The 23303-nt window shown below is 47.1% G+C and overlaps 1 protein-coding gene across 3 annotated transcripts in view; it reads left to right on the top strand.

The window, feature by feature from the left end:
* Positions 1–22741, top strand: part of SH3BP4 (SH3 domain binding protein 4) — a 67694-nt gene extending 44953 nt beyond the window's left edge. For 2 of the 3 annotated variants that reach the window (XM_067298669.1, XM_067298668.1), the window contains 4 exons: positions 895–1160; positions 4994–7356; positions 19078–19266; positions 19596–22741. In XM_067298669.1, coding sequence (XP_067154770.1) covers positions 1043–1160; positions 4994–7356; positions 19078–19266; positions 19596–19820 — 2895 coding nt within the window. In that variant the 5' untranslated portion in view covers positions 895–1042 and the 3' untranslated portion in view covers positions 19821–22741. Of the gene's footprint in view, positions 1–894; positions 1161–4993; positions 7357–10978; positions 11292–19077; positions 19267–19595 lie in introns of those variants that run through there. The other variant, XM_067298670.1, reaches the window with a different exon arrangement.
* The last annotated feature ends 562 nt before the right edge of the window (positions 22742–23303 follow it).

Below are 23303 nucleotides of genomic sequence, written 5' to 3'. Positions count from 1 at the left end.
GCAGCTTTTTTTTTGCCTGCGAGACACAGGTGATTAAATAGAGGCAGAGGAGGCAGGTGTCAGAGTGCTTGTGAATCTCTTGTCTGGCTTGGGATCACCAGGAGGAGCAAGCGGGAAGAACCACTTCTCTTTCCAGAACATCCTGATACTGTGGCAGGAGGCAGCAATGACCCGGTTTACCATGCAAAACCCGGTCACATGAACATTCTACAAGTTAACTTGGTGATTGCTGTCCTGGGATCCCACAGCCTCAGGCCCCAGCTGGGAGCACTTTATCATTTTATAAATACATATTACAGGAGTGTAAAAATACCCTAAAGTTCAGAATTCTTACTAAATAGGAAGAAGGACCAGTTTATGAGCCAGGGAAAAACATACCCTGAAGTAACTCTTAGGGGAAAGAGGGCTGGTTTTGTGCAAGGGAGCTAGTGAACAGCGGTGTAATGCAAGACGAGGCTGACCACGATATCCAAAGCCTTTGGTGATTTGTATGCAGTGCCTTGCTTGTTCGGAGTAACACAGATAATCTTTCTTGACGCTTTAAGGAGAATATGAGAAAGTTTTCCTGAATCAGCACTGTAGGGTTGGCATGCACGTGGGAAGAGATGCCTTTTTACCAGTAGTGCTTTTTCGGTAAGCAAATAAAGAGAGAAGGGAAGCATACAGCTGGGGAAGTGAGCAAAAAGATAAGCAAATTGCCCCCAGGTTGGCATGTGGCTGAAGTTGTGGAACGCATTTAATTCGCATCTTTCAAGATATGTTGCAGTGCCGTGCTTGCGGGTCTGCGCTCTCCTCTCCAGCTCGAGCAGACCATCGTTTGCACGTGCAAGACGTAGGCATTGTGCTGACAACTGGGGCCTTCCCTGACGTTCTGGCTTTCATTTTCCTTTGCAGGCTGGTTCCCCAGGCTGTCAGGGTGCCGTGGTGACTCCAGGATCCCTGTAGCCAGCTTTGCCTGTGCTTGCCAGCCCAGGAGCTTGCTGCCACCGCCACGGAGAGGCCATGACCGCCTAGCGCTCCCTAACTGTCAGGCGGGTTCGAGATGGCGGCTCAGAGGATCCGGGCGGCCAACTCCAGCGGCCTGCCACGGTGCAAGTCGGAGGGGACGCTCATCGACCTTAGCGAAGGGTTCTCGGAAAACAGCTTGAGCGACGTCAAAGGTGAGGGACACGTCTTACATGTTCTTCTGGGTGCTGGGGGAGCACCAGATGATAATTAAACTGTCTGATTTAAGGCTGAGCTTCCTCTCGCTTGTGGAGTTGGATGGTCCTTTACCCATTTGCTCTAAGTAGCAGGAAGACCAAAAATGCTCCATCATTACACTTCGTCCTGTGGTAGAGGAAAGAAACTGCATCCCCAAGAGCTCTGCGGAGTTTGCTTGATACTTTAAGGAGGTGACAAACCTTGGAAATGCCTCGATTGAAACCACCCCTGCCCCAAAGCCTGTGGCAATTTGTTGGGGGTGGCAAACACGCAACTTCACAGCATCGTTTTGGCACAGAATCGTTTTGGTTGCACGTTCACCTAGCCTGGCGCAGCCCCACGTATCTCCCGGCTTGGTGGAAGCTCAGCTGCTAAGCACGCCTCTGTGCTGCCGAGCTTCGGCGTCGCCCCACTCATCCCCAGCGTGGGCTGCGCTTTTCCCTGGTGTGGCATAGCCCCGAGTGGGGTGTGGGATGCGGGAGAGCATGGATGTACGTGTGGGTGGCACATGCACACATGTGGAAAAGGATGCTCGAAAGCTGGATGCAATGTTGCTGATTCAGTTCAAGTCACCTTTAATAGCTGCTCACTGTATGAATCCGAGTATGTTTGGAGGCACGTGTGATGCCTGGAGGGAGAAAGAGAGAGGGAAAACATGAGGATTATTTTACAGGGGAGACAAATAAAAGGCAACCTGACTGAGAGAGACGGAGCGATGAATAATACGCCTTCCTGTTTACTGTCTCTTTTTTTTTTTTTTTTTTTTTTCCCATGATCAGAACAACAGGATAGTCAGTGAAACTGAAAGGCAGCAGATTTATCTATCTCTTCAGGTAGCGCATGGCTGTTATCGCTGTAGGATAAAGCTAAACAAAGGAGAATACTTTAATTCATAAGGCTGAGTGGAGGTCTCTGTTTATTGCAAACAGAAAATAAGCCCTAAGTGCAGAGTGCTTTCACCGCCCCCTCCGTAGGAAATGGCTGTCAGCTGTTAAGCAAGGAAAAAACAGAAGTGAAATCATGTCCCCTTGGTTTTACAGACCTTCAGCAGCCAGATCTTTGTCCTAACCGGGGCTGCAGTTGAAATCACGTGCTTTTCCTGGTTGGAGGCCTGTCAGCTCTTCAGTGTAGATATTTCAAAGTTGGATTATAAGTTATTTCTGAGGGGTTGAGGGGAGCTCTGTCTTTTTCCAGTTGGAAGAAAAACTTTACATCAGATAAAGCCAATATTGGGGGGGGGAAGTTATTAAAAGGAGAAAGATTGTGGAATTCTGCCTTTCCCACTCACTCCCAGTTTTGACGAAAAGCATGTTGCCATTTTTTTCCTTCATTTAAAAAAAAAAAAAAAAGGAGGGATGGGGGAAACAAAACTTATTCAGGATTTCAGACCAGTTTTCACTTCAGGAGGGCAAGCAAAGCCATGAGAGATGGCTGGAGTCGTGTAGGTGCAGCATCGTGCCCCAGCTTTTGGGAAGCGGGGCCTGGATGCCGTTGGCATTGCCATGGAGTCATGCGTCCCATCCTGCCTCCCACGGGAAGGCTGTGGCAGTGGCTCCCGTGCAAGCGCTGGGCCTGTGCATGCCCACCCAGCCCCTCCTGCAGTGCCAGGGCAGTTACTCCGCATCCCCACCAGACATAATGTCCTCAGGAGCTGGGGCTTTGCCTTGACTTTACATCAACACTAAAAATTACGGGACCTTGGCAAGGCTAAAAGGCCTCAGCTAAGGAGCCTCTTTGAAACACCAGAGCATCCCTGGGAGATCAGCTGATTCACCCCGCAAAGGGCTCAGGATATATAACTAGATTCATAGTGACATCCTGCCAGGGTGACAAGAAAGTTTCAATAAGGATTTTTTTTTAATATGATTTTATGCTGAGTACATGTCCTCATGACTTTCACTGCCTGCTGTGAGAGGGAGGGATCAGGAAGTGGATGAATGATTTTAGTCGTTTAGTATGAGTACACACTCTTCTTTTTTTCTATATTGGAGCCCTAAAGTACTTATATTTGAAGACTTTTCTTTGCTCTTGTTTCTTAAGGTACTTTTTAATTCCATAGTGGCATCGTGAGCTGCTCTATGGCTGTTAAAGGTCTACTTTTTTGTCATATTTTCCTGGGTTTTCTAAGGCCGTCAGGCATCCTAACCTTCCAAGTGTCCTCCTTTTTCATGTGATTTTACATGTTCGAAAAACGCAGACTACCTGCAATTAATGACTGTATGGATGCAGTCTCTGCTTTGCCATCTGTTTGTCCCCAGGATTTTAGGGGCTTCCCATGTGAATTTTTATATTTCCCCTTTTCCCTCCAGAGAGCTAACAAGCCTATTGAAACAGGTGTTGTCCTAGTTCTCTTGCTGCCCCATATTTGTGGAAATGCAGCTCTTTTTCCTCTCCCCTGTAGGTATTGTTTTCTTAGGTTTGTCTAGTAAGATAACGAACATTTGAATGATGACTAACATTATCTGCAGCTTGCTTCTAGTGCCTTTAAAAGAAATAAGTCCGTAACGGGAGACCAAAAGCAATAAATATGGTGACAGCTTGAACATCTGTAGTCTTTCCTAAGCTATTTTGTTTGTAATTGGGATCTGTTAGTACTGGCAAAATGACTTTCAGCCGGACTTCTGAAAGCACCGTGCTGAAAGGGAAATTGGGGATGCTGCTTAGTCCTTGACAGCACTGGGGTAGGGGGATGCTGTGCTTATTTCTGATGGCTCAAACTACATGGCTTTCATTGCAAATGGTGTTAATATTTGTTGAGGAGCTTAGAAATAAATGTGTTAGGGGAGCAAGATGCTGAGCTTTTGGCTAGTGTGACATGAAAAAGTGGGAACATGAAGTACCCTTAGTGGGTGCCCTTAGTTGTTTCTGACAGTGAAATGTAAGACACTTCAGACATACAGGAGAGGGATTATGGCAGGATGAAAACATTTTTAGCCTGCAACCGTTGCCTTAGGTTATTGTGCAATCTGCTTGAAAAACAGGTGTTCACCTTCAGCAGCAGAGTTAACTATTCACAAAAATCAAAACAGCAGTGATTTAAAAAAAAAAAAAAAGAAAGATGATGACCAGAGAGATTGAGATACCACTGACCAAATTTGTAGGATAAAGGCTGTGAAGGATCACCTGGGCCACACAACCTCTTCCCCAGCTGGCACACCCTAAATTAACTTCTGTCATTTTAAATGTGAAAATTTAAGGGAGTGCCTGTGATTTTAGCACTTGCTTTTAGGAGCTTAAATCCACACGTGCCGGCTAGAAAGGGCTCGTAGTAAGAATTGACTCCAACTCCCTCAAAATTCTCACCAACGCACCTTTTTGTGCAGAACCTATCAGCTGTCCGACTCTGGTTTCTCCTGCAGAAGCAGCTGCGTGAGACCCTAAATCAAAGGGTAGGCTGTATGATCTTGTTGCTAAGACACTTGACTTCACTGGGAGGAGAGCTGCTTTTCCTGCACCTGCGTTGCTACTATGGGGATGTGACAAATTGCTTCCTCTCCTGTCTAGGCTCCTGCTCCTCTGCTTTGATGCCCGACCTGTTAGATTACGATCTCTTTGGAGAAGACATTCTCTTTTGCACCATACAGACACATCAAAAGCAGTGGAGGGAGAATTTTTGTTTAAAGGTTTTAGGGGGGGGAAATAGTCTCTCAAGCCTAAAGATATATATAAAACTAACTTGGCCTTACTGGTTAAAGTAGTGTGGGCTGCTTACCTGAAATAAATGCTTGTGAATAGCTCACGACTCTCTTGTTGATTGCTTACACTGCTGTTTTTCTTCTTCACTTTGCAGTGCCTTCCCCTAGTGCCTTGTTGATTGACAATCCCACATCCTTTGGAAACGCGAAGGAAGTAATAGCAATCAAAGATTACTGTCCAACTAATTTCACCACTTTGAAGTTCTCCAAGGGGGACCACCTCTACGTCTTAGACACATCAGGAGGCGAGTGGTGGTACGCTCACAACACTACGGAAATGGGTTACATCCCTTCCTCCTATGTCCAGCCTGTAAACTACCGCAACTCTTCCTTAACGGACAGTGGGATGATAGACAATCTACTGGAGAGCCCTGACGAGGGGGTCAAGGAGTTGGACCTGCTTGGAGAATGGACTGACATGAAAAGAAACTCTGCCAAAACCTACAATAATAACCCTTTCTTGAATGGAGTCCAGACAAACCCATTTCTGAATGGGAATTTGCAAACAGTGACCAGCTCTGACAATGAGTCCAACTCCAAAGCTACTGTTGACTTGCTGCTCTTTGACACGGGAGCTCCTAATTCAGCAGTTTCCAGCTCAGCCGCTAATAGCAGCATGGGTAACATTTTCGATGAGTTTCCATCCACAAACAGGCTGGAGCTGGAACAGACTGTGAAACGGGACAATCCCTTCTTTAGGAGCAAACGCTCCTACAGTTTGTCTGAGCTGTCTGTTCTTCAAGCGAAGTCAGACACTCCGACATCATCGGGTTTCTTCAGTGGTTTGAAGTCTCCCACCCCAGAGCAGTTCCAGAGCCGGGAGGATTTTAGGACCGCATGGCTGAATCATAGGAAGCTGGCCCGGTCTTGCCATGACTTGGATTTGCTTGGTCAGAATCCTGGCTGGGGTCAGACACAACCTGTGGAGACCAACATCGTCTGCAAACTGGATAGCTCTGGTGGAGCTGTTCAGCTTCCAGACACCAACATCAGCATTCATGTGCCAGAGGGTCATGTGTGCCCTGGGGAAACGCAGCAGATCTCCATGAAAGCAATGCTGGATCCACCACTGGAGCTGAACAGTGACAAGTGCAGCACCATCAGCCCAGTCCTGCAGATCAAACTGAGTAATATGGAGGTGAAAACCTTCATCATTCTGGAGATGAAGGTGTCAGCAGAGGTCAAGAATGACATCATGAGCAAGAGTTTGGTGGGATTGCAATGCCTGCGGAGCGACATGAAGGAGGGGCCATACATGCCAATGCAGCTGAGCTATTCATATGGGGACACAATACAAGTCCAGCTGGAGAATCTGGAGCCTTGCATGTACATCGCAGCTGTAGCCCAAGGGCAGAACATCCTCTACCCTTACACTGTTTGGGATTACATCAGCAAGAAGATCACAGTTGGTGTCTATGGCCCAAAACACATCCACCCTTCCTTTAAAACTGTCGTGGCTGTGTTTGGCCATGAATGTGCACCCAAGACTCTCCTGGTGAATGAGGTCACACGACAGGCTCACAATCCTGCTCCTGTCGCCCTGCAGCTTTGGGGCAAACATCAGTTCGCTTTGTCCCGTCCTCAGGACCTCAAAATCTGCATGTTCTCCAACATGACCAACTATGAGGTAAAAGCTAGTGAGCAAGCCAAAATTGTGCGAGGCTTCCAGATGAAGCTGGGCAAGGTCAGCCGCCTTATCTTTCCCATCGCATCTCATGACCCCAATGAGCTCTCGGACTTCACGCTGAGGATACAGGTCAAGGATGACAAGGATGCCATTTTGACCCAGTTCTGTGTCCAGACACCACAGCCGCCTCCTAAAAGTGCCATCAAACCCACAGGGCAGAGGCGGTTTCTCAAGAAGAATGAGGTTGGAAAGATCATCCTTTCACCTCTGGCTGCCACTGCCAAGTATCCAGTTTTTCAGGACCGACCAGTGTTGAGCTTGAAGTATGGCAAACTGCTGAAAACTGTGGTGCGGCAAAACAAGAACCACTATTTGCTGGAGTACAAGAAAGGAGATGTCATAGCCCTCCTCAGTGAGGAAAAGATCAGGTTGAAAGGGCAACTGTGGACAAAGGAGTGGTATATTGGCTACTACCAGGGGAAAATAGGCCTTGTGCACACCAAAAATGTGCTTGTGGTTGGGAAGATCAAGCCCAGCTACTTCACTGGGCCTGATCTCACTACCAGCCTGTTGCTTGAGCAAATCCTGAGACCCTGCAAATTTCTTACCTATATTTATGCCTCGGTGAGGACTCTGCTCATGGAGAACCTCAGCAGCTGGCGGTCGTTTGCCGATGCGCTAGGGTATTTGAACTTGCCACTCACGTTTTTCTGCCGAGCAGAGCTGGACAGTGAGCCGGAGCGAGTGGCCTCCGTGTTGGAGAAGCTGAAGGAAGACTGCAACAACACTGAGAACAAGGACAGGAAATCTTTCCAGAAAGAGCTGATGACGGTGAGTCCAAGGTCTGCTGGGGCATTTTAATTCTCTGCGATGCATTCAGAGGGATCAGTATGAACGGGAGCTGGAAGTTTCCTAACTCAATATGCAAAAATGAAGTGCATTTTTAAGGTCTTCTGCAGGCTGCTCAGCACAGCCAGGTGGGAAATTCTACCCTGCGGTTATGTGTTGGCAAGTTTAATGATACGAGGTCTGTAAATGAGGGCCCCGCTGCGCAAAATACTATACATAAACATTGTGTTGGGGGAGCAGACAGGCCTGCTTCAGAAGGTAGCTAATCTGAAGCCCCTCAACATCAGTGGTGATTTTGATCCAGTATTTTCAGAGCACTCAAGTGGGCATTAACATATCAGTCGTCAGTGGTATATAAATGAGACATGCTTCAAGGAATCACCTGAGAGCTGCTAGTCCCTTCATCCCAGATGTGATAGCAATATCTGTGATGGAGCTCTTGACTGTCATGGCAATACTGATGACAGCACAGAAAACTGGAAAAGAGCAAGAAGCATAAAAGCTGTTTCTATATTGCGGTAGGCAAGCCACCTCTTGATTCACATGATTTTGCATCACTAAGTAGAGCAAAGCATGCTGGAGAGGGGTTTATGGCTACTGTGAAGAATGGATGCTACATCTTTATGAGGCAACCTAAAATTATTGTTTCTTTTAAAAAATTAATAATAATAATGTCTGGTCCTTCTCTCCTTGAGTGGCATCTAAACCAAGGACACCTTTGAGTTCGGATGCTTTGTGTTCAGCTGTGGATCGCATTTGCAAATTGTCTAAAATGCCAGCCTGCCTTATGTCCTAAAAGGCTCTCTGCAGGCCTCTGGGGTGAAGTGCTGTCTGTGAGTATCCCTAGGATGCCATTAGGAAGTCTCTTAACGAAAAATCATCTTCATGAGGACAATTTCTAACATTTCATAGGAAATAAGCCAAAGAAAAGACAGGACTTACTGACTTGAAGAGATTTGCAGATCTTGACTTTTAACAGTCTCTCCTGCAGAAGCAGATAACTGGGTTATAGCAAATCATGTGTTTTAAAATGCCAATTTAATTATGGAATAGCAAAAGCTTCTCTTGGCAGTGATGTGCACAGGCAGTAGTGCAAGAACATGCAGCATGCAAAATGAAATTATGAATGAGTAACCTAGGTAAAGAGGACTGGAGCTAAAAAGTATTTCATATCACTGCTTCCGTTTGATAAGAATGGCAAATTTTGAGGATTAAATATTAGGTATAAGACATCAAGAAGAGTGTGGAGCCATTCATTACTCATGGAAATCATGTCTAGCATGTTCAAGGGGTTACTTGTGGATGTATTTCCTCAGCCTAATAGTGCAGTAGAATTAATAACTCTTTATAAGAAACCCTGTCCAACTTTTGGTGTCAATGTGGAAAATGGGAAGATAGTTTCTGAAAGCTGTGACTCACACTTGTTACATTGCAATTAAGGTGATCACTGGAGCTGTCTTTGTGCACATTCATTTAGGGTAAGTACGTTAAAATACAGGGTTGAACTGCTCAAGAGAGCCCAGAGAACTTGAGAAGTTTAGGTTGTAATTACTGAGGATATTGCTGGTTCCCCTGTGCTCCTCTGGCAGGCTTGGACCAGCTTTCTTCCAAATTCAGCTGGGTTCTTGCCCCTTTTTGAAGGGAACTGCCTGCATGCTAGTCTGATGGAGTTGGCCAAAAGGAGAGAGAGTGGTGTTACAGTGAGCTTTAACAGATGAGGCTTGCACCTCTTCAGACACTCTCCCACTATTTGCAGATGTTTATTGGCATGATTAGCCATTTTAGTGGACCAAAACCATGATTGCTCTAAACTATAGGCCAGGCACTGTGTCAGGAGGCTGAGGATCTGCTGTTGCAAAACATTTAACTGGCCAGACAGAGATTAGAGGAGAGTGCGGGTAATCTTGCTGTGCAAGTACTAATTTGTGGCTGATAGGGCAGCTTTGGCTTTCGGTAACCTGCAGACTCCAGGCAATGCCACCAATGCTGCTGCTTTTTAGGGGTTCTTGCCATCATATGCAGTTGTCTCTGTCTTCAGGGCCATCCAGGAGGGAAAAATACTGCTGCACAACGTGGGATTTTTTTCTCCCATCGTTGAAGGCAGCAGCAGGCTGGCTGGACACTGGGCTCAGCACTGTGGATGGAACAGCGTGTTCTCATCCATTTGTTCTGAAGGGCATCTATAAAGACTGAATAAAAAAGGCAGTAACCAAAATGCCAGTGTCTCAGGGAGCCATTTAAAATCCTCAACAGCCAGATGCTGTGTTTGAGAGAGAGAGAGCAGCCTGTAAGTGAAAACCTTCCTGAGACAGGATCTGCTTAAAAGGGATCAACTGGTATAGCCACGTTGTCCTCCCAGCCCCCAATGGTCCTGTAGCAGAGCATGGGCACTACTTACGCCTGAAGGAACAAGCAGGTAGGAAGAGGATTCGGGGGGCTTAGAGGGAGCATGGGGTAAGACCTGACTCTGTAGCCCACACCTCCCCCCAGCAGCATGCTAGGAAGGACTTTGTGCTGCTGCCATCTGCACTTGCCTGCTGCACCTCCAGGTGAAGCTTGGGGTGATGGTTTGCACCTCCAATCCATATGCAGTGTGGGCTCAGTGCACCTTGAGCACAGCTGTGTCCCATGCCGTGTTTTGCCACAGCTCATCTCTCCTCTTCACCCTGTAAGCCGACAGAGGCTGCAGTCAAGGCTGGTTTCTGGCCTTGGAAACAGCCCTGTGGTTCCTCCAAAGGAAAGTTTGCTCCTTGAATCAATAGCTTCAGTGAACGACAGGGTGAAGTACATACTTCTGTTGCTAAATACTTAAGGGCTTTGAGCTGTTTGCCCTACTGCTTTGAAAACCTGTTGTAAGCATTATGGTGTCTTGTCTCCAAGGATCAAAGGCAGTCTGTAGGTCATGGAAAAACTGTGCCAGACCTAAATGGGTAAATGAACAGAAAGATAAGGCTCTCTAGATGCTAACAAACCAGCTAACTCAAGGGGAGAGCCATTAGTTGCCTGAAAAACATATTTCTCCCAAAGGGATGAATCTAGTGCAGAATCCCACAGCAGGTTTTATTCTCTTTATTCAAATGGAGATTAACCCTGAACATTGACTCTGTTTCCTATTCTGCGTGAGATCTTTGTGAGTCTGAGCCCGTTGATAAAGGATGAGCCCTGTTCCAGGTGGAAGACAACACTTCTTCTAAACCCCTCACTGCTGTCTAATCCTCCTTAGCTTCCAGAGAAATTAGATCAAGCATGATCTTAAATAAATAGGTGTTTCAGGGGATGACAACTGAGCAGTAATATTTTTTTATTGTGTTAAAATCTGATTTTATTTGTAACTTGCTGTCCAGCATCTGCTGGTGAGAAGAATCAGTTGGATTAAACTCTGATCTGGCCATTTCATGTTAAATTTGGATGTCTCATTTCAAAGGAGGGGAATAGTAAGCAGGCTCATCTGACTTCAATGTTGATTGCACGAAATCATGCTGGCAGAGGCATACACCAGTAACCAAGCGTAGAAGAGTCTCCCAAGTGAATGGCGTGCCCTGTCATGATGACTAGTTAATAAATAATCTGCATTTAACTTTTTTCTTTTTTTTTTTTAACCTAGCATTAGCAGCAGTGTGTGAAGGTAACTGAGGAGAACGTTCTTCCGAAGTTAGTCATCACATGAGGAAGGGAGCTATACCTCTCCTCTCTGCTCTGCCTATCAAAAGCAGATTACACACAGATTGCCTAACTAAAAAAGCCTGTAATAATTAAAGTCCCAAATTTGCAAGATGCTTTGAGCTGTGCTTATGCTTCTCACTGCTTAGGAAGACTTTACTTTGCCAGGTGGTGCGCTCAACTGGACCTATGGGTGCTATGCCCTTTGACAGTGTTATGGCCATTGTTATCTGCTCAGGTTGGCAGAGATGCTTGCACTGTGCTCAGCTTTTAGCTGTCCACTGTGCCCATAGATAAGCCTTGTTTCTAAGCTGTGCTCCCTCCCATGGGTGAAGAGGTACTTTCTCCAAAAGCATCTCGGACAAACCTCATTCCAGCCGGGCCACCAGTAACTGGCTGTGTGCTCTCTTTGGCTGTTACAGAGGGAAAAAGAAGTGTGTTTGCTTATGTCTCCATGGAAGAGCTTTAAGGCAATATGTTTCTCCCACATGTGCAGAAAGGACCCCTGTGGCCAGTTACTGCAGCCCAGCTGACAGGAGGAAACTCCATTAGAGTTTACAAGCTTTCAGTGTGCAAAAAACCCATAGGTTTCAGGCTTGTAGGAAAAAGCCTTTGGGTCCTTTTGCAAATGTTACTCACCTACCGCACCATAATCAAATACACTCAAGTTGCTACAGGGAAACATGCCAGGTTTCATTTGAGAAACAAGACCCAACTTGCCATAGAGTGACTACACTACCTGGTCCTTTGGAGCTGGAGTTAAAGATGTGATGAGACGCAGCATTTCTGTCTCACTGGATTTTTGATAAAGTGTTTTTATAGAGCCTTGCATTTTTCTTCCTTTCCAAAAAATGCTGCTGATGGGGAAAATATTGGTCTTCTGGGAATGCCACTAGGTATGTTTGCAGAGATTGCAGAATTTATTTAGCTTTTTCTCCTCCAGATTACTTCTAAAGTTCATACAGAAAAAGCTGATTTTTTCCCCCATTCTGTTTTCCGTCCTTTGCTGTGACTGCAGATATCTATGTGTTGCCCTTTTCTACCAAAAGACCCTGCTCAGAAGCAACGGAGTTTTCTTGTCCGTAGTTTGTACAGACCCCAAACAGCTGCTGATGAGCCCGAATAGCTCTGGGTCCCCTTAATCTCCTGCAGTGCAGGGTGTACACTGCTTGGACCTTGCACTAACATGTGTGAAGCAGGCCAGCCAAAAGTTGCTTATGCTGGTCCCCCATTGCTCCTGCATCCAGAAGCAATCTGCTGGCTGGTTGTATTGTCTGTGTAGTGCTGACTTGGTGTCCAAGGTGAAAGCCATCTTCTGCGTTTTCTCTGCATTCAGGAGAGCAAATCCCCGCCTGCACGTGTAGATATTGGACATTGCTCCCGTAAGGATCTGCCTAAGTGCCACACTGAAGTTGGTGGGAATTTTTCTCTAGGACGTGGCTTATCCTTGCACAGGCAGGTGGCTTCCAGCAGGGCCTTTTCACATGCGTAACCTAAATAACTTTTTTTGCCCCGCACCCCTATCAAATAAGAGAAAGCTACAGAAATGTAGTGTTCTGCTCCTCGTTCCTCCATCAGCCTGGCCCAGGTGGTGTGCTCAGAACAAAAGGAAAGTATTCCCTCAAACACAGCTGGCAAGCTGCTGTTAGTGGCATGGGAAAACTCTGCCACCAAGCTCCTGACAATCAGGCTGGCCAGAGCAGGGTTGCACCAAAGAAACTCGCAGCAATCATCTGTGCAATTTGTTTCTGCAGGCTGCTTGCCCTGCAGACAGCAAAAGGCAACCTGCTTTTATTTTCTGGGATTTGTAGGAAATCTTTAACATTCTCGTGTTCCTCATTACAGGAGTTAGACTCTTGTGCCTTATCACTGCTGTCTCTGCTCTTGCTCCCGTGTAAAGTTGCTCTTGCAAAAAAAAAAAAAAAAGTCTCAGGCAGCTGCATTTACCACCTTTTCCAAGCCCATTGGGAGTGCAGCACTTAATGTTGTTTCAAAAGAAATGAAGCCTTCAGCACCCCAGGACCTTAGCTGGGAACCGTGTTCAAGGAGACCGCCCCACAGAGCCCGTGCTTTAATGTGGGAGGCAGAAATAATTTCATTGAAGGGTGTGGATGTGTAGCACGGTGGTTTGAGATGTGTGTGATGTGTGAGCCAGCCGGGAGCTGCTGGATGGGGCTACAGCCTCTTCCAGCAAAAAAAATTCTGATGCAGGGATGCTTCCCCCACGCATACCTCCCCAGGTGCCTTCCCTGAAAACCCTCCTGCTCTTCCTTCAGCTTTTAACTCAAATCCCAATCCCTGCCCTCTTACGCATTCCTGTGGTAGTTAATAGGACACTAAATATTACTACTTACTGTAACCACATCTCCTCCTCCTCCTCCTCCTCCTCCCCACCCCCACTCAGCTGAACGCCGCCTTACAAAAGTTTCAGACATTGATTAATGTGTGATAACACTTCGGCTCTCCAGGGTGCTTTCCAAGTTAAATGCAGTTTAAGAAATCATTAACTAATTAAAGTCCATTTCCATAATGACTTCCTTCTTGTGATTCACTTGGTGGACACGAATTAATGTTGCGTCGTTCTACCCGGCTGGGGCAAAGAAGAAAGTTTTTTACTCCTCGGTTTTGCCGAAGGCAGGGAAAAAGGAGGTGCCAAAAGTTCAAAGGGCTTCACCAAATCGCCAAGAGAAGCGTGCGTCAAGACCAGAGTTAGGCCATGGGAGACTGCATGCATGCATGTGTGAGAGAGGGTAGGGCTTGATGGCCCTTGAGCTGGGATGGGACAGCTGTGCTCGCAAAAGTGAGCGTTAAGCGTGCCGTGACTGGCCTTCTGCTGCTGTGCATGCATAGAAGTGGCTGCCTAGGGTAGCCACACGTGTAGCCAGTCTCTGTAGCTGCCTACTCCCTTTGTTTTCTCTTGCTTTCTGCATAAGCTAACACGTATAAGCAAAACTGGGGGGGCCAAAGGGGTGTTCAGGAAACACATGCAGAATTGCCAACCCCAAACTGTGCAGAACAGCCAGCATTTGTTAGCTGTTTCCTCAGCTTTGCGCTGAAACCCCCTCGGGGCTCTCTGCGACGTGTTTGCTTAGATGCTGTTTTCCATGATTAGAGGATTGGAAATGGGATTCTGCATTTCAGAGCTGCGATGCAAATTCTGCCTCGCCGGATGCATTTTAAGTATAGGTTCTTCTGCGCCGCTTTGAAATGGAATTTGAATATCAAACCGTCTTCTTTGCTGCCTTGCACGCTCATCTGGTGGAGCAGGCTCGGAGGCTCTCTGCAGCTGATGAATACTTTGGAGAGCATTGACAACGCTCAGCTTTAAAGCAGTGGCAGTAATAGCACGGCGTAGGTCAAGCCTCAGAAGTGAACATAGCTGGGTACCAGGGGAAACTGGAAGGGAGCGATTGTATAAGCCGGGTGTGTGTATGCAGCTATCCTGGGAGGTTTGTGTAGGGTGAGTGAGGAGGATGGAAAAAGAATTGGTGAGTAATCCCAAAAGCGCCTGCTGGAGGATTAAGTCTGTTGTGAACTCTGCTAATCCCAGCTGGGCTAGTCACAGCTTTCAAAAGACCCCCGAGCCTGCTTGTAATTTATGTATTTCTGTGGCAAAAGGAATGAATTGTGAACTGGCCAGGGATCGCCTGGCACGTTTGCATTTGGTGACTGAAGCTGCTCCGTGCTGTCCCTACAAGACCCTGCTGCGCTGTGGGCTTTTGTGGAGGTTCCTTTGTGTATGGATGAAAAATATTTCACCGTTACTGCTAGTTCCCTGCTTTGGCTTTGACATCTGAGCAGAGGCCCCATTCCTCTGAGGCTGTGTGCCCAGTCTTTCCTGAAGGGCCTCCAGGCCCATTCGGCTCTTTCTTTGCCCTGTCCCCTTACAGCTTTGACACCGTCCGCTCTCCCTCGTTTTCCCTGGCTCTTCTAGAGCTCACGATGCTCCCAGCTCCCTGGTTTCTGCCGTTCAGAGAAGCTTTCCACAATGGGGCAGGCAAAGCAAGGACGCTTCCGGCACCTCTGCGGCAGAATGAACATGGACCTGATCCTGTGCGGCTTGTCCTTGAACTCTGTGCTGAACAGGGGAAATTGCCGCAAATCGGGAGCATCAGGGTCTTGTGTTGCTGTGGGCCATCAGGGAGGTGAGAGCGGAGCCCAAAAATGCAGCAGGGAGGCCTGCGTGCCAGACTGGCGAGCCCTGCCCTCTCTCCCACCCCGCTATCTGCAAATGCCATGGCTCTTCCTTCCCTTTGCATCGCCTCACCACACCGTTCTGGCAGTGTTTTACCCCCGGCGCACACTGGCGAATAATTTGCCTGCTGAGCCTTCCCAGCTGAGATAACCAGAGGCAAAGTGAACACGGTAGGTGTTTCTATTGTTGTCTGTAGGTTTCAGAGTTAACCTGCTGAGCTGAAGGGAGCAATTTGTCTCTCTCAGATCTGCTGCTTCGGGTCACTCTACAGTGCTCAGTTACATGGCTCACAGTTGCTTTACTCGGTGACATTTTCTTGTGCGCTGTGAGCAGCAGAAAGACCCAGAGGATCTACCTTCTGCAGCACTAACCCCACCAGCACCAGCCCTTTTCACCCATTAGTTACAGTTTGTTCCTAGTGGCCAGCAAGAAGAAAGCTGTCTTTTTAAAAGACCCTTCAAACCTATCGTCCCCCCCCTGTTATCCAGGGAAGAAAATCCACAGCAGTTTAGCCAAACGTGTTTATTAACGCATTGGTTACCATTTTGCAACATGTGCGTCTCTGCTTCCCTGAATTTCAATTTATTTTGAATGTCCGCAGCCAAGCGACGGACCAAGGAGCCTTTCCGGGCAGCGGCAAGCAGAGCTTTGCCGAGAGCATGGCGTGAGCTGGTTGCCGGGTGCGTTTCCCCCTCGTCCTGGTGCGCTCCCCTGCTCGGCATCTGCCTGTCGTTTGGCACTGTACTCGATTAGCAGCCTGCTCAAACGCCTGCGGGGAGCAATCAGTCGCTGCCTCCTACCTACTCTGGCTCCGGGAAGAGATAAGAGCGGCTCGCTTGCAGTGTTTGCTTGCCCTGCTGTTTGCTAAATACCAGATCGTTTCGGCGTTTGTACGTCAGTGATTAACCTGTCTGCAAAACACAGCCAGATGCTTGCGCTCGGGCGGCGAGTCGGCCGCGACGGGGCAGATCCGCCGTTTGCTGGAAGCCGGCTGAGTCTCGCGGCGCTGAGGGTCAACTTTCTTGCCCCTCCTGTCGGTTCCTCGGTGCTTTTTCTCCCACCGTCTCTGCCAAATGGGTGACGAGCTCCTGCCCCTCGTTTCCCTCACTGAGACCTCTAAGAAGGGGGGGGGTTGTCCCGATCGCGTGCAACGAGAGGTGTCTCATCCCCTATCTCAGCCTGTGCCTGAACGTGCAGCTGGCTGAGCAAGCATCTCTCCACGACACCAGGGCAAAAGTTGCTTGGATGCGGTGCTTTAGCCCATGTTTTCCAGGAAGATGAGTTTTCTCTTCTCCCTCCTCTTTCTCCCCACCGTTACTCCTTTTTGCCTCTTTTCCTAGTGAACCGAGGTGTGTTTCGCCCAACCATTTTTAGCCCTGAGAAGCAAATTGTGTCCAACTCCGACCAGGGTCAGCTGATCACACACAAAACTGCAGCTGGGCAGCTAGAGTGAACTCCAGCATGTGCAACCAGAAGAGCATGCAGAGGGCATGGTACCGCTGTGCCATTTATATGATTTATAGTGGTTTGTACTTGTGGTTTCAGAGAGGACCTAACTCCAGGCCTCTCTAGGACCATCTGAGTCCTGCTGCTCCAGATGAGAGGGCAGTGAATCTGTTGGCTGCTCGATAAGATAGTATTGCCGGAGAGCTGGACTTGGAGTCCTCTGCAGAGGCAGTTATGAGCACGTCACAGATGTGAGATCTAAATGCTTTTTTAATACCCATAAAAAAAATTACGCTCTTCAAATGTTTTTTCCTTGCTTGCTTAACAAGAGAGTTTATTACTTCTCTCGCTAATACAGGAAGCCCGTGTAAGCACTTTGCTTGAAAAGCTAAGGCTGGTCCACAGCCATAATTAGATTCGAGCCCTGCTTTGCTTTGCGTAAGCTGGAAACAGATAAGGGAATCGACATATATTTGCTTTGCAAATTGCTGGAGTGGTTTCAGATGTTACCCTCTTCTCCCAGCTGTTTGTTACTGTCCCTGAGAGTTGGCGTATGGGAGGATTTAACCCCTGCTCTGCTTTGGAGTGAAATCAGCTGGGTTCGCCTAGACCTCGTGTATGGGGAGAGGTGCTCGGGCCTGTGCGCTGGTGTGACAACAGCCTCATGCCCCTGCCTCTGCTGTGGGGACAGCAGCAAAGGGGCAAGGGCAAGCATTGCAGGGTAATGGCATGTTAACCCCGTCTCAGCCGCCCGCTGGCTGTGCATCCTACTGCCTAAATGCCAGTGCCTGACACAGGCTTGCCAAAGTGCGTTTGAAATGAAAAAAGAGAGGAATTAGCAGGAGAAAGGAGGGGGATTCTTGCCGTGTTCAGACCACAGAGAATTTCTCCCCGGCTCTGTGGCTGGGATGGCTATAATACTGCTGTGGTGGTAGTGTCTCCCTAGTGAGAGTAAGAGTCATTTGGGGTTTTGCCCTCTTTATCCCTGAGCTGTAGTTTGCATTTGGTAAAATGAGATCCCCCTGCTAAAATGCTGTGTAGTGCCCTTGGTGTTCTGGCGTCCTGGACCCGCAGTCCTAATTCTGCTCTCTCTATGGCTCCAGTGCTTAGCAATATAAAATCAAGAGGGTACTCGACAAAGCAGAAAGGCAGCAAATAGAAAACGTATTGAAGAACTCCTTTTTATAGCCTGCGATTAACCTGTGGAAGTGACTGCCGCGAGCTATCCCAGGGCAGGCAGTGTAGAGGGAGATGAAGAATGATTAAACATTTCTGGGTGGTAAACTATCACCCAAGGGACGGTCTTTGGTTTGCCTGCTTTGTTTTGACATTTTAAAAAAGGGATGCCTGTTTCATAATTTAAAACACATTTCAATAATCACTTGAGGTTCAAGAGGTGACATTATCCGTGGACAGGGTTTGCTCCTTATGTTGTTGCACTACAAGCATTTGACTCTGGCAAATGTTGGAGAGCCCTCAGTGAGCTGTTGGTCAGGTCTTGTGGCCTGATAATTGCCTTTAAACCCTTCATTTCCTGGGCCATATTGTAGGTTTCTGCTATTGCAACCTGTTTCTCGTTTTGAGCAGACATTAACATGATGTTATTACCCAAAGATAGCAACCCTCAGCAGATTTCCAAACCCACGCTGTCCTTTTTTCCTGGCTAAAGTCACTGCTGTATGGAAAACTGTTCCTGCTGTGGGTCTCCCTAGCTGAAGCATTTTCTCCTCCCCAGCTCTTCAAAGTCATTCGCACTTAAGTCAGTAAATGATTTAAGGAGATGGTTTCTGAACTAACTAGGGAAGGGGCAGTGGCTGTGAAAGGAATAAGAGCGTCTCAAGCAAAGTGGCTGCTATGGTCAGGTCCTATAATGCTCTGAACTGGCCATTCACCTGGGTCTCACCCCAGCTCATCTTCTCCCAGAACTGCTGTCCAGGCCTTGTCCCAAAATGGTCTGTTTAACCTATAGCTGCTCCGGGGAAATCCTTGGGCCCTCTTGCTGTCTGTAGTGAAGGAACAGTTCTCCAGGCTTGCGGATGCAAGCTGTGTTGACTATGTTGGATTAATTATCTTGATTAAAGGCGTCTGTTTTTCTCAGCTCTGAGATGCTTTAAACTGCTTATGCGGGGACTGAACATCTTGAGTGATTGCCTGGAAAATAAGGTTATGCTGGCCAGCCCAGGCTACACACCACATCAAACTGGGGTAGGGTACTTCATTCAATTAATGGGATTACAGCTCTGTTGAGCCTGTTGGCCTAATTTCACCAGCTGTTGCCGGAAAGGAGGTGGGAGGATTTGGGGGTGACATCTTGAGAGACTTCCTTGAGTAATCCCTGGGTAACCTGCCTTTTGCCACCCTCCCTGACTCTCTCTGTTTGGTTTTTCATGACGGTCCTGCAGGCCTTGCTGAAAATGGACTGTCAGGGGCTGGTCGTGAGGCTCATTCAGGACTTCGTGCTGCTGACCACGGCCGTGGAGGTGGCCCAGCGCTGGAGGGAGCTCGCTGAGAAGCTAGTCAAGGTCTCCAAGCAGCAGATGGATGCCTATGAGGCCCCACACCGGGATAAAACGGGGGTGGTGGACAGCGAGGTGAGAATGGACGGTTCTCAGTGTTGGAGGGTTTCATGCATTTCCTGAGATTGTTTTTGCTTATGGCCAGTGCTCTAGATGTCTACAGCATGTTCTTCTGATGTGTCTTTAGGGAATAAATGGGATTTTAATATACTGAGGACATTCTGGGGTGTTTTTACCTGGAATATATTTGTTCGGAGATCACTGCATGTTGGGGATAGCATTACTCGCTTGCTGGCTGTTCTGTCCCAAATACAGTGAAAAGCAGCTGCCAAGGCAAACTGTTTAGAGCCTGAGCTTTGCATTAAGTTCTGCTTTTCTCCTTCCCTCTCTCCTGTGTGATGCAGGCCATGTGGAAACCAGCGTATGACTTCCTGCTCACCTGGAGTGGCCAGATCGGGGACAGCTACCGCGACGTGATTCAGGAGCTGCACATAGGGCTGGACAAAATGAAGAACCCAATCACCAAGCGCTGGAAACATCTCACTGGCACGCTGATCCTCGTCAACTCCTTGGACATGCTTCGGGCAGCTGCCTTCAGCCCCCAAGACCATGAAGATTTTGCCATCTAAGAGGGGTTTCCTGTAGCAATTCATTCTTCCACATCTTGTTTTTTGGTGGTGTCTTTATTTTCTGCATTTTTCCCCTTTTTTTAAAGTTAATTTTAACAATAAGTGGAGATTGCTCTCCCCAGGTTTTAAGAGGCCAAAGTTTGCAAGTTCTCACCAGGACTGGAAATCAGCAGGAGACATCTCTCCTCCTAGTGGGAAGGCATCCAGAGCGGATGTTTTTTCTGTGCGGTAGAGAATTGATACCAGTTAAACTATTTCTATTAAAAAGTTTAAAGTTGGCGAGGGGTGGAGAGGGGAGTGGGAGCGAAGGATCACAAAAAGAGAACACATTTTTTAGGCAATTAAAAATCTAATTTTTTAGTGGGCAGTAAAGGTTGTAACCACTTTAGGGGGAAGTTGTTGCTGTTTTTTATGTTGTAGGAACTGCTTTTAAATTATCACTTTTGAGATGAACATGAATCATGTAAATACGTATTTAAGACAAAGCACAGTGAATGCCCTCTCCCCACCTCTGCTATCAGGCTTTGGCTAACCACCAGGCATGACTCTTTGTAAAACACCGTATCAACTTGGGATGTCTTCAACCCAGCAAGCCTCTTACACTGAAAAGAAGCTTTTTTTCTTGTTCACAGCCCCCATGACCCTTTTGGTTGTTTTTTTGTTTATGTACATGCGAACATGCATTTTCTCTTTTGTGGATGGAGAGATGCTCATTGCCTATTTTCAAATGCACAGGTACCATTTTTAACCAGGAGAACTGGTGCTGCCCCTCACACCTGGCTGAGGGGATGGTTCATCCCAGCTGGTTGCTGCAGGGGACATCTGGAAGAAGCTGGAGAGAGTTTTGGTTCAGCAGAGACCCACTCCTTGCTGCCTTGTAATAGAGGCTGGAAAGATGCTGGGAATGGTTAACCCTGCCATCACAGTAAACTGTGCTTGGCCACTTCTCCCCTGGAGTTCATGTTCTGGGGAAGTGGCCAAAAAAGCAGAGGGAATTGTTGTGATCTACATGTCCCTTAAAGAAAAGAAGAAAAAAGAGAAAATGTCTCACCTAACTTGAAATCCAGTCCAAAGCTCACTGGAGACTTGTTACTCACTGGAGATTTGTTATGCGACTTAATTCTCATTGCCATTGATTTCAGCGGGCTTTGAATTGGGCTGTTCAAGGCTACTGAATTCCAGTTTAACTTGTAAATATTCTTTGCTATAAAACTGGTGCCATTGAGCTAAGTAGTACTATGTGGCACTAAGTGCCCATACTTTTCCCCTTCTTTTTATAGCTAACTCTTTTGAATGACTTCCTTCTTCCTCCTGCTCCCCAGCTTTGAAATATTTTACATGGGAGGAAAATATTTTTGCACAGAAAGATGACTTTATTTTAAGTGCAAAGTTCCTTTATAGCAAAACGCTGCTACCACAGAAAGGTTAGTCGTTAAAGATGCTTTTCTTTCAAGTTGATCCAAAAAAACCCACCCAAAATTGAGAAAGATGCATCTTTTAAATCCCAGAACTTTATACTGATAGGAGCACACAAGAAACAGATTACTGTGGCCTTGCTGCCAAGCAGGATGGGCATTTATCAGCCAGTTGCAGGAGATGATAACATTAGCCTTTTGTTTCTCCACTGCAAAGCTTAGGAAGTTGCAGGTGACGTTAGCTCCCCTGCCAGAGCTGTGCTTGGAACAATTTGGCTGGCTCGTGTTGTACGGCTCTTCTTCTCCCTGTGACCTAAGATATAGGCAGGTTGATGCCGTGTGCCTGATCTGGGCAGTATGTGGGCATTTGATGGGCTCTTGGTACACCGGTGGATCATGCTAGCAAGGCAGTCTCTGAAGGGAATGGTCCTCTTGCAAAAAACAGCCTGTCTGCTCTCATATCCTCTTCCCGAAAACAGATCCCTGGAAACAGTTGCTCTCACTGGACCCGACAAAAAGTAAATAGCACCTTAATTTCTCCTCAGGGGCTTTAAGGAGTTTCCTATGCAACTTACCATAGCACAGAAATAGGGTCTGTCAGGCACCTGAGCCCCCCATGTATCTGCTTTATATTTACAAGAACAGGCCACCATAAGAGCATATTTTCCATGCACCAAGCAAAAATCTCCATTGCAATGAGGAACACCTCCTGTAAGAGAGAGGTTGAGCGCATGCTGACAGGCAGATCTGCTAATGGACCAGCTCGTGGACATGCTGTGCAGTTTTTCTCATGTGCTTTACCCAAATATTGGCTTTTGCTATTCAAAAGGCATGTAGTGTGCGAGGCTTTGGTCCTGCGAACAGAGCTGTGCTGGTCCAGAGCTCTGCAGAATGGCCTCACTGACGCTTGGCAGAGGCTCTTTGAGGACTTGAGCCAGGCCAGGTTGCTCGAGGCAAATGAGGAAGGAGGCAGGGGCAAAGGCCTTGCTTGTCTCCTAAGCAGCCATTAGCCCCCAGGGCAGAAGTTTTAGCCTCCTGCAGTTCTGACAAGTTAGGAACATCCCTGAATAAGTCCAGCATTTTATTTTCCCCCTTGTTTTTTCTAACTACCTCAGGTACTCTGTACACCTGGCTTAACATTTCAGTGGCAGCCTAAAATATACCATGCTCAGCTCTTCTACTGTATGCATCTGCCCTCACCCTTCCTGAGAACCACATGAGCACAGCCGTCACATTTTGGGATCCATGGAATAACCGCTGTGTTAATTTGTCCCCATCCTCGGTCAGAAGTCCAGTCTCTCCTCATGTACTAGGACTGAGTGTACATCCTTCAAATGCCTTTTGCCCATTAAATGTCAAGCCCTTCTCCAAAACTTCGGTCTGGGCTTTGCATTACTACAGTTTGTGCAGTAACTGGTTATTGTACTTAAAATTTAATTCTTTTTTTTTTTAAGAAAAAAGTTTTTGGAAAAAAATATTGTGATTAAAGCTGTTATTATTCCAGTGCTACTGAGTAGAACTCATCTACTGTTGTTTCATGGTCACAGGGCGGTTTTGATGCGTGGGATTAATTTAACAGGTTTTCACCATATGAACAACTGTTTCTCGGAGCACCTTTCTGCACTTAGAGCCAGTGATTCTTTGGGTTTCAAGCCTGGTTTTTAATCTCAATCAAATCTCAGTTCAGGTTGTATTTCCATCTTGACCTTTCCAGAGGAAATTCACTGAAAACAATCCCACTGCAGCTTGGTGATTTTAGGAGAGAAAAGCAAAGTGTAGACTTTCTAGCAGTGTGTCTATTCTAGCCTCCCAAGCTGCTGTTTGTGTCCAAGCACTAGGTAAGACTTAAGAAATTTTTTAAAATGGGAAAAGATTTGGTTGCCCCTTTGCAAGATTTGTTTTGGTGCAATATCTTCCAAAGATTTTTTGGGGCTGTTTTCTGAATGGAGAAAACATGTATTTTATCCTCAGCCGAAGGCTATTAAGACAGTTGCACAAGGTGAGTGGATGTGTAAAAATGGACTTTACCATGTCTCCTGTTAGAGAGTTGTATTGAAGACATCAAGGC

Source organism: Apteryx mantelli, chromosome 6, assembly GCF_036417845.1.
Source record: "Apteryx mantelli isolate bAptMan1 chromosome 6, bAptMan1.hap1, whole genome shotgun sequence".
In the NCBI taxonomy this organism is placed as follows: domain Eukaryota; kingdom Metazoa; phylum Chordata; class Aves; order Apterygiformes; family Apterygidae; genus Apteryx; species Apteryx mantelli.
Note: the sequence above shows the minus strand (reverse complement) of the source record. Positions and strands in the feature narration are given on the sequence as shown.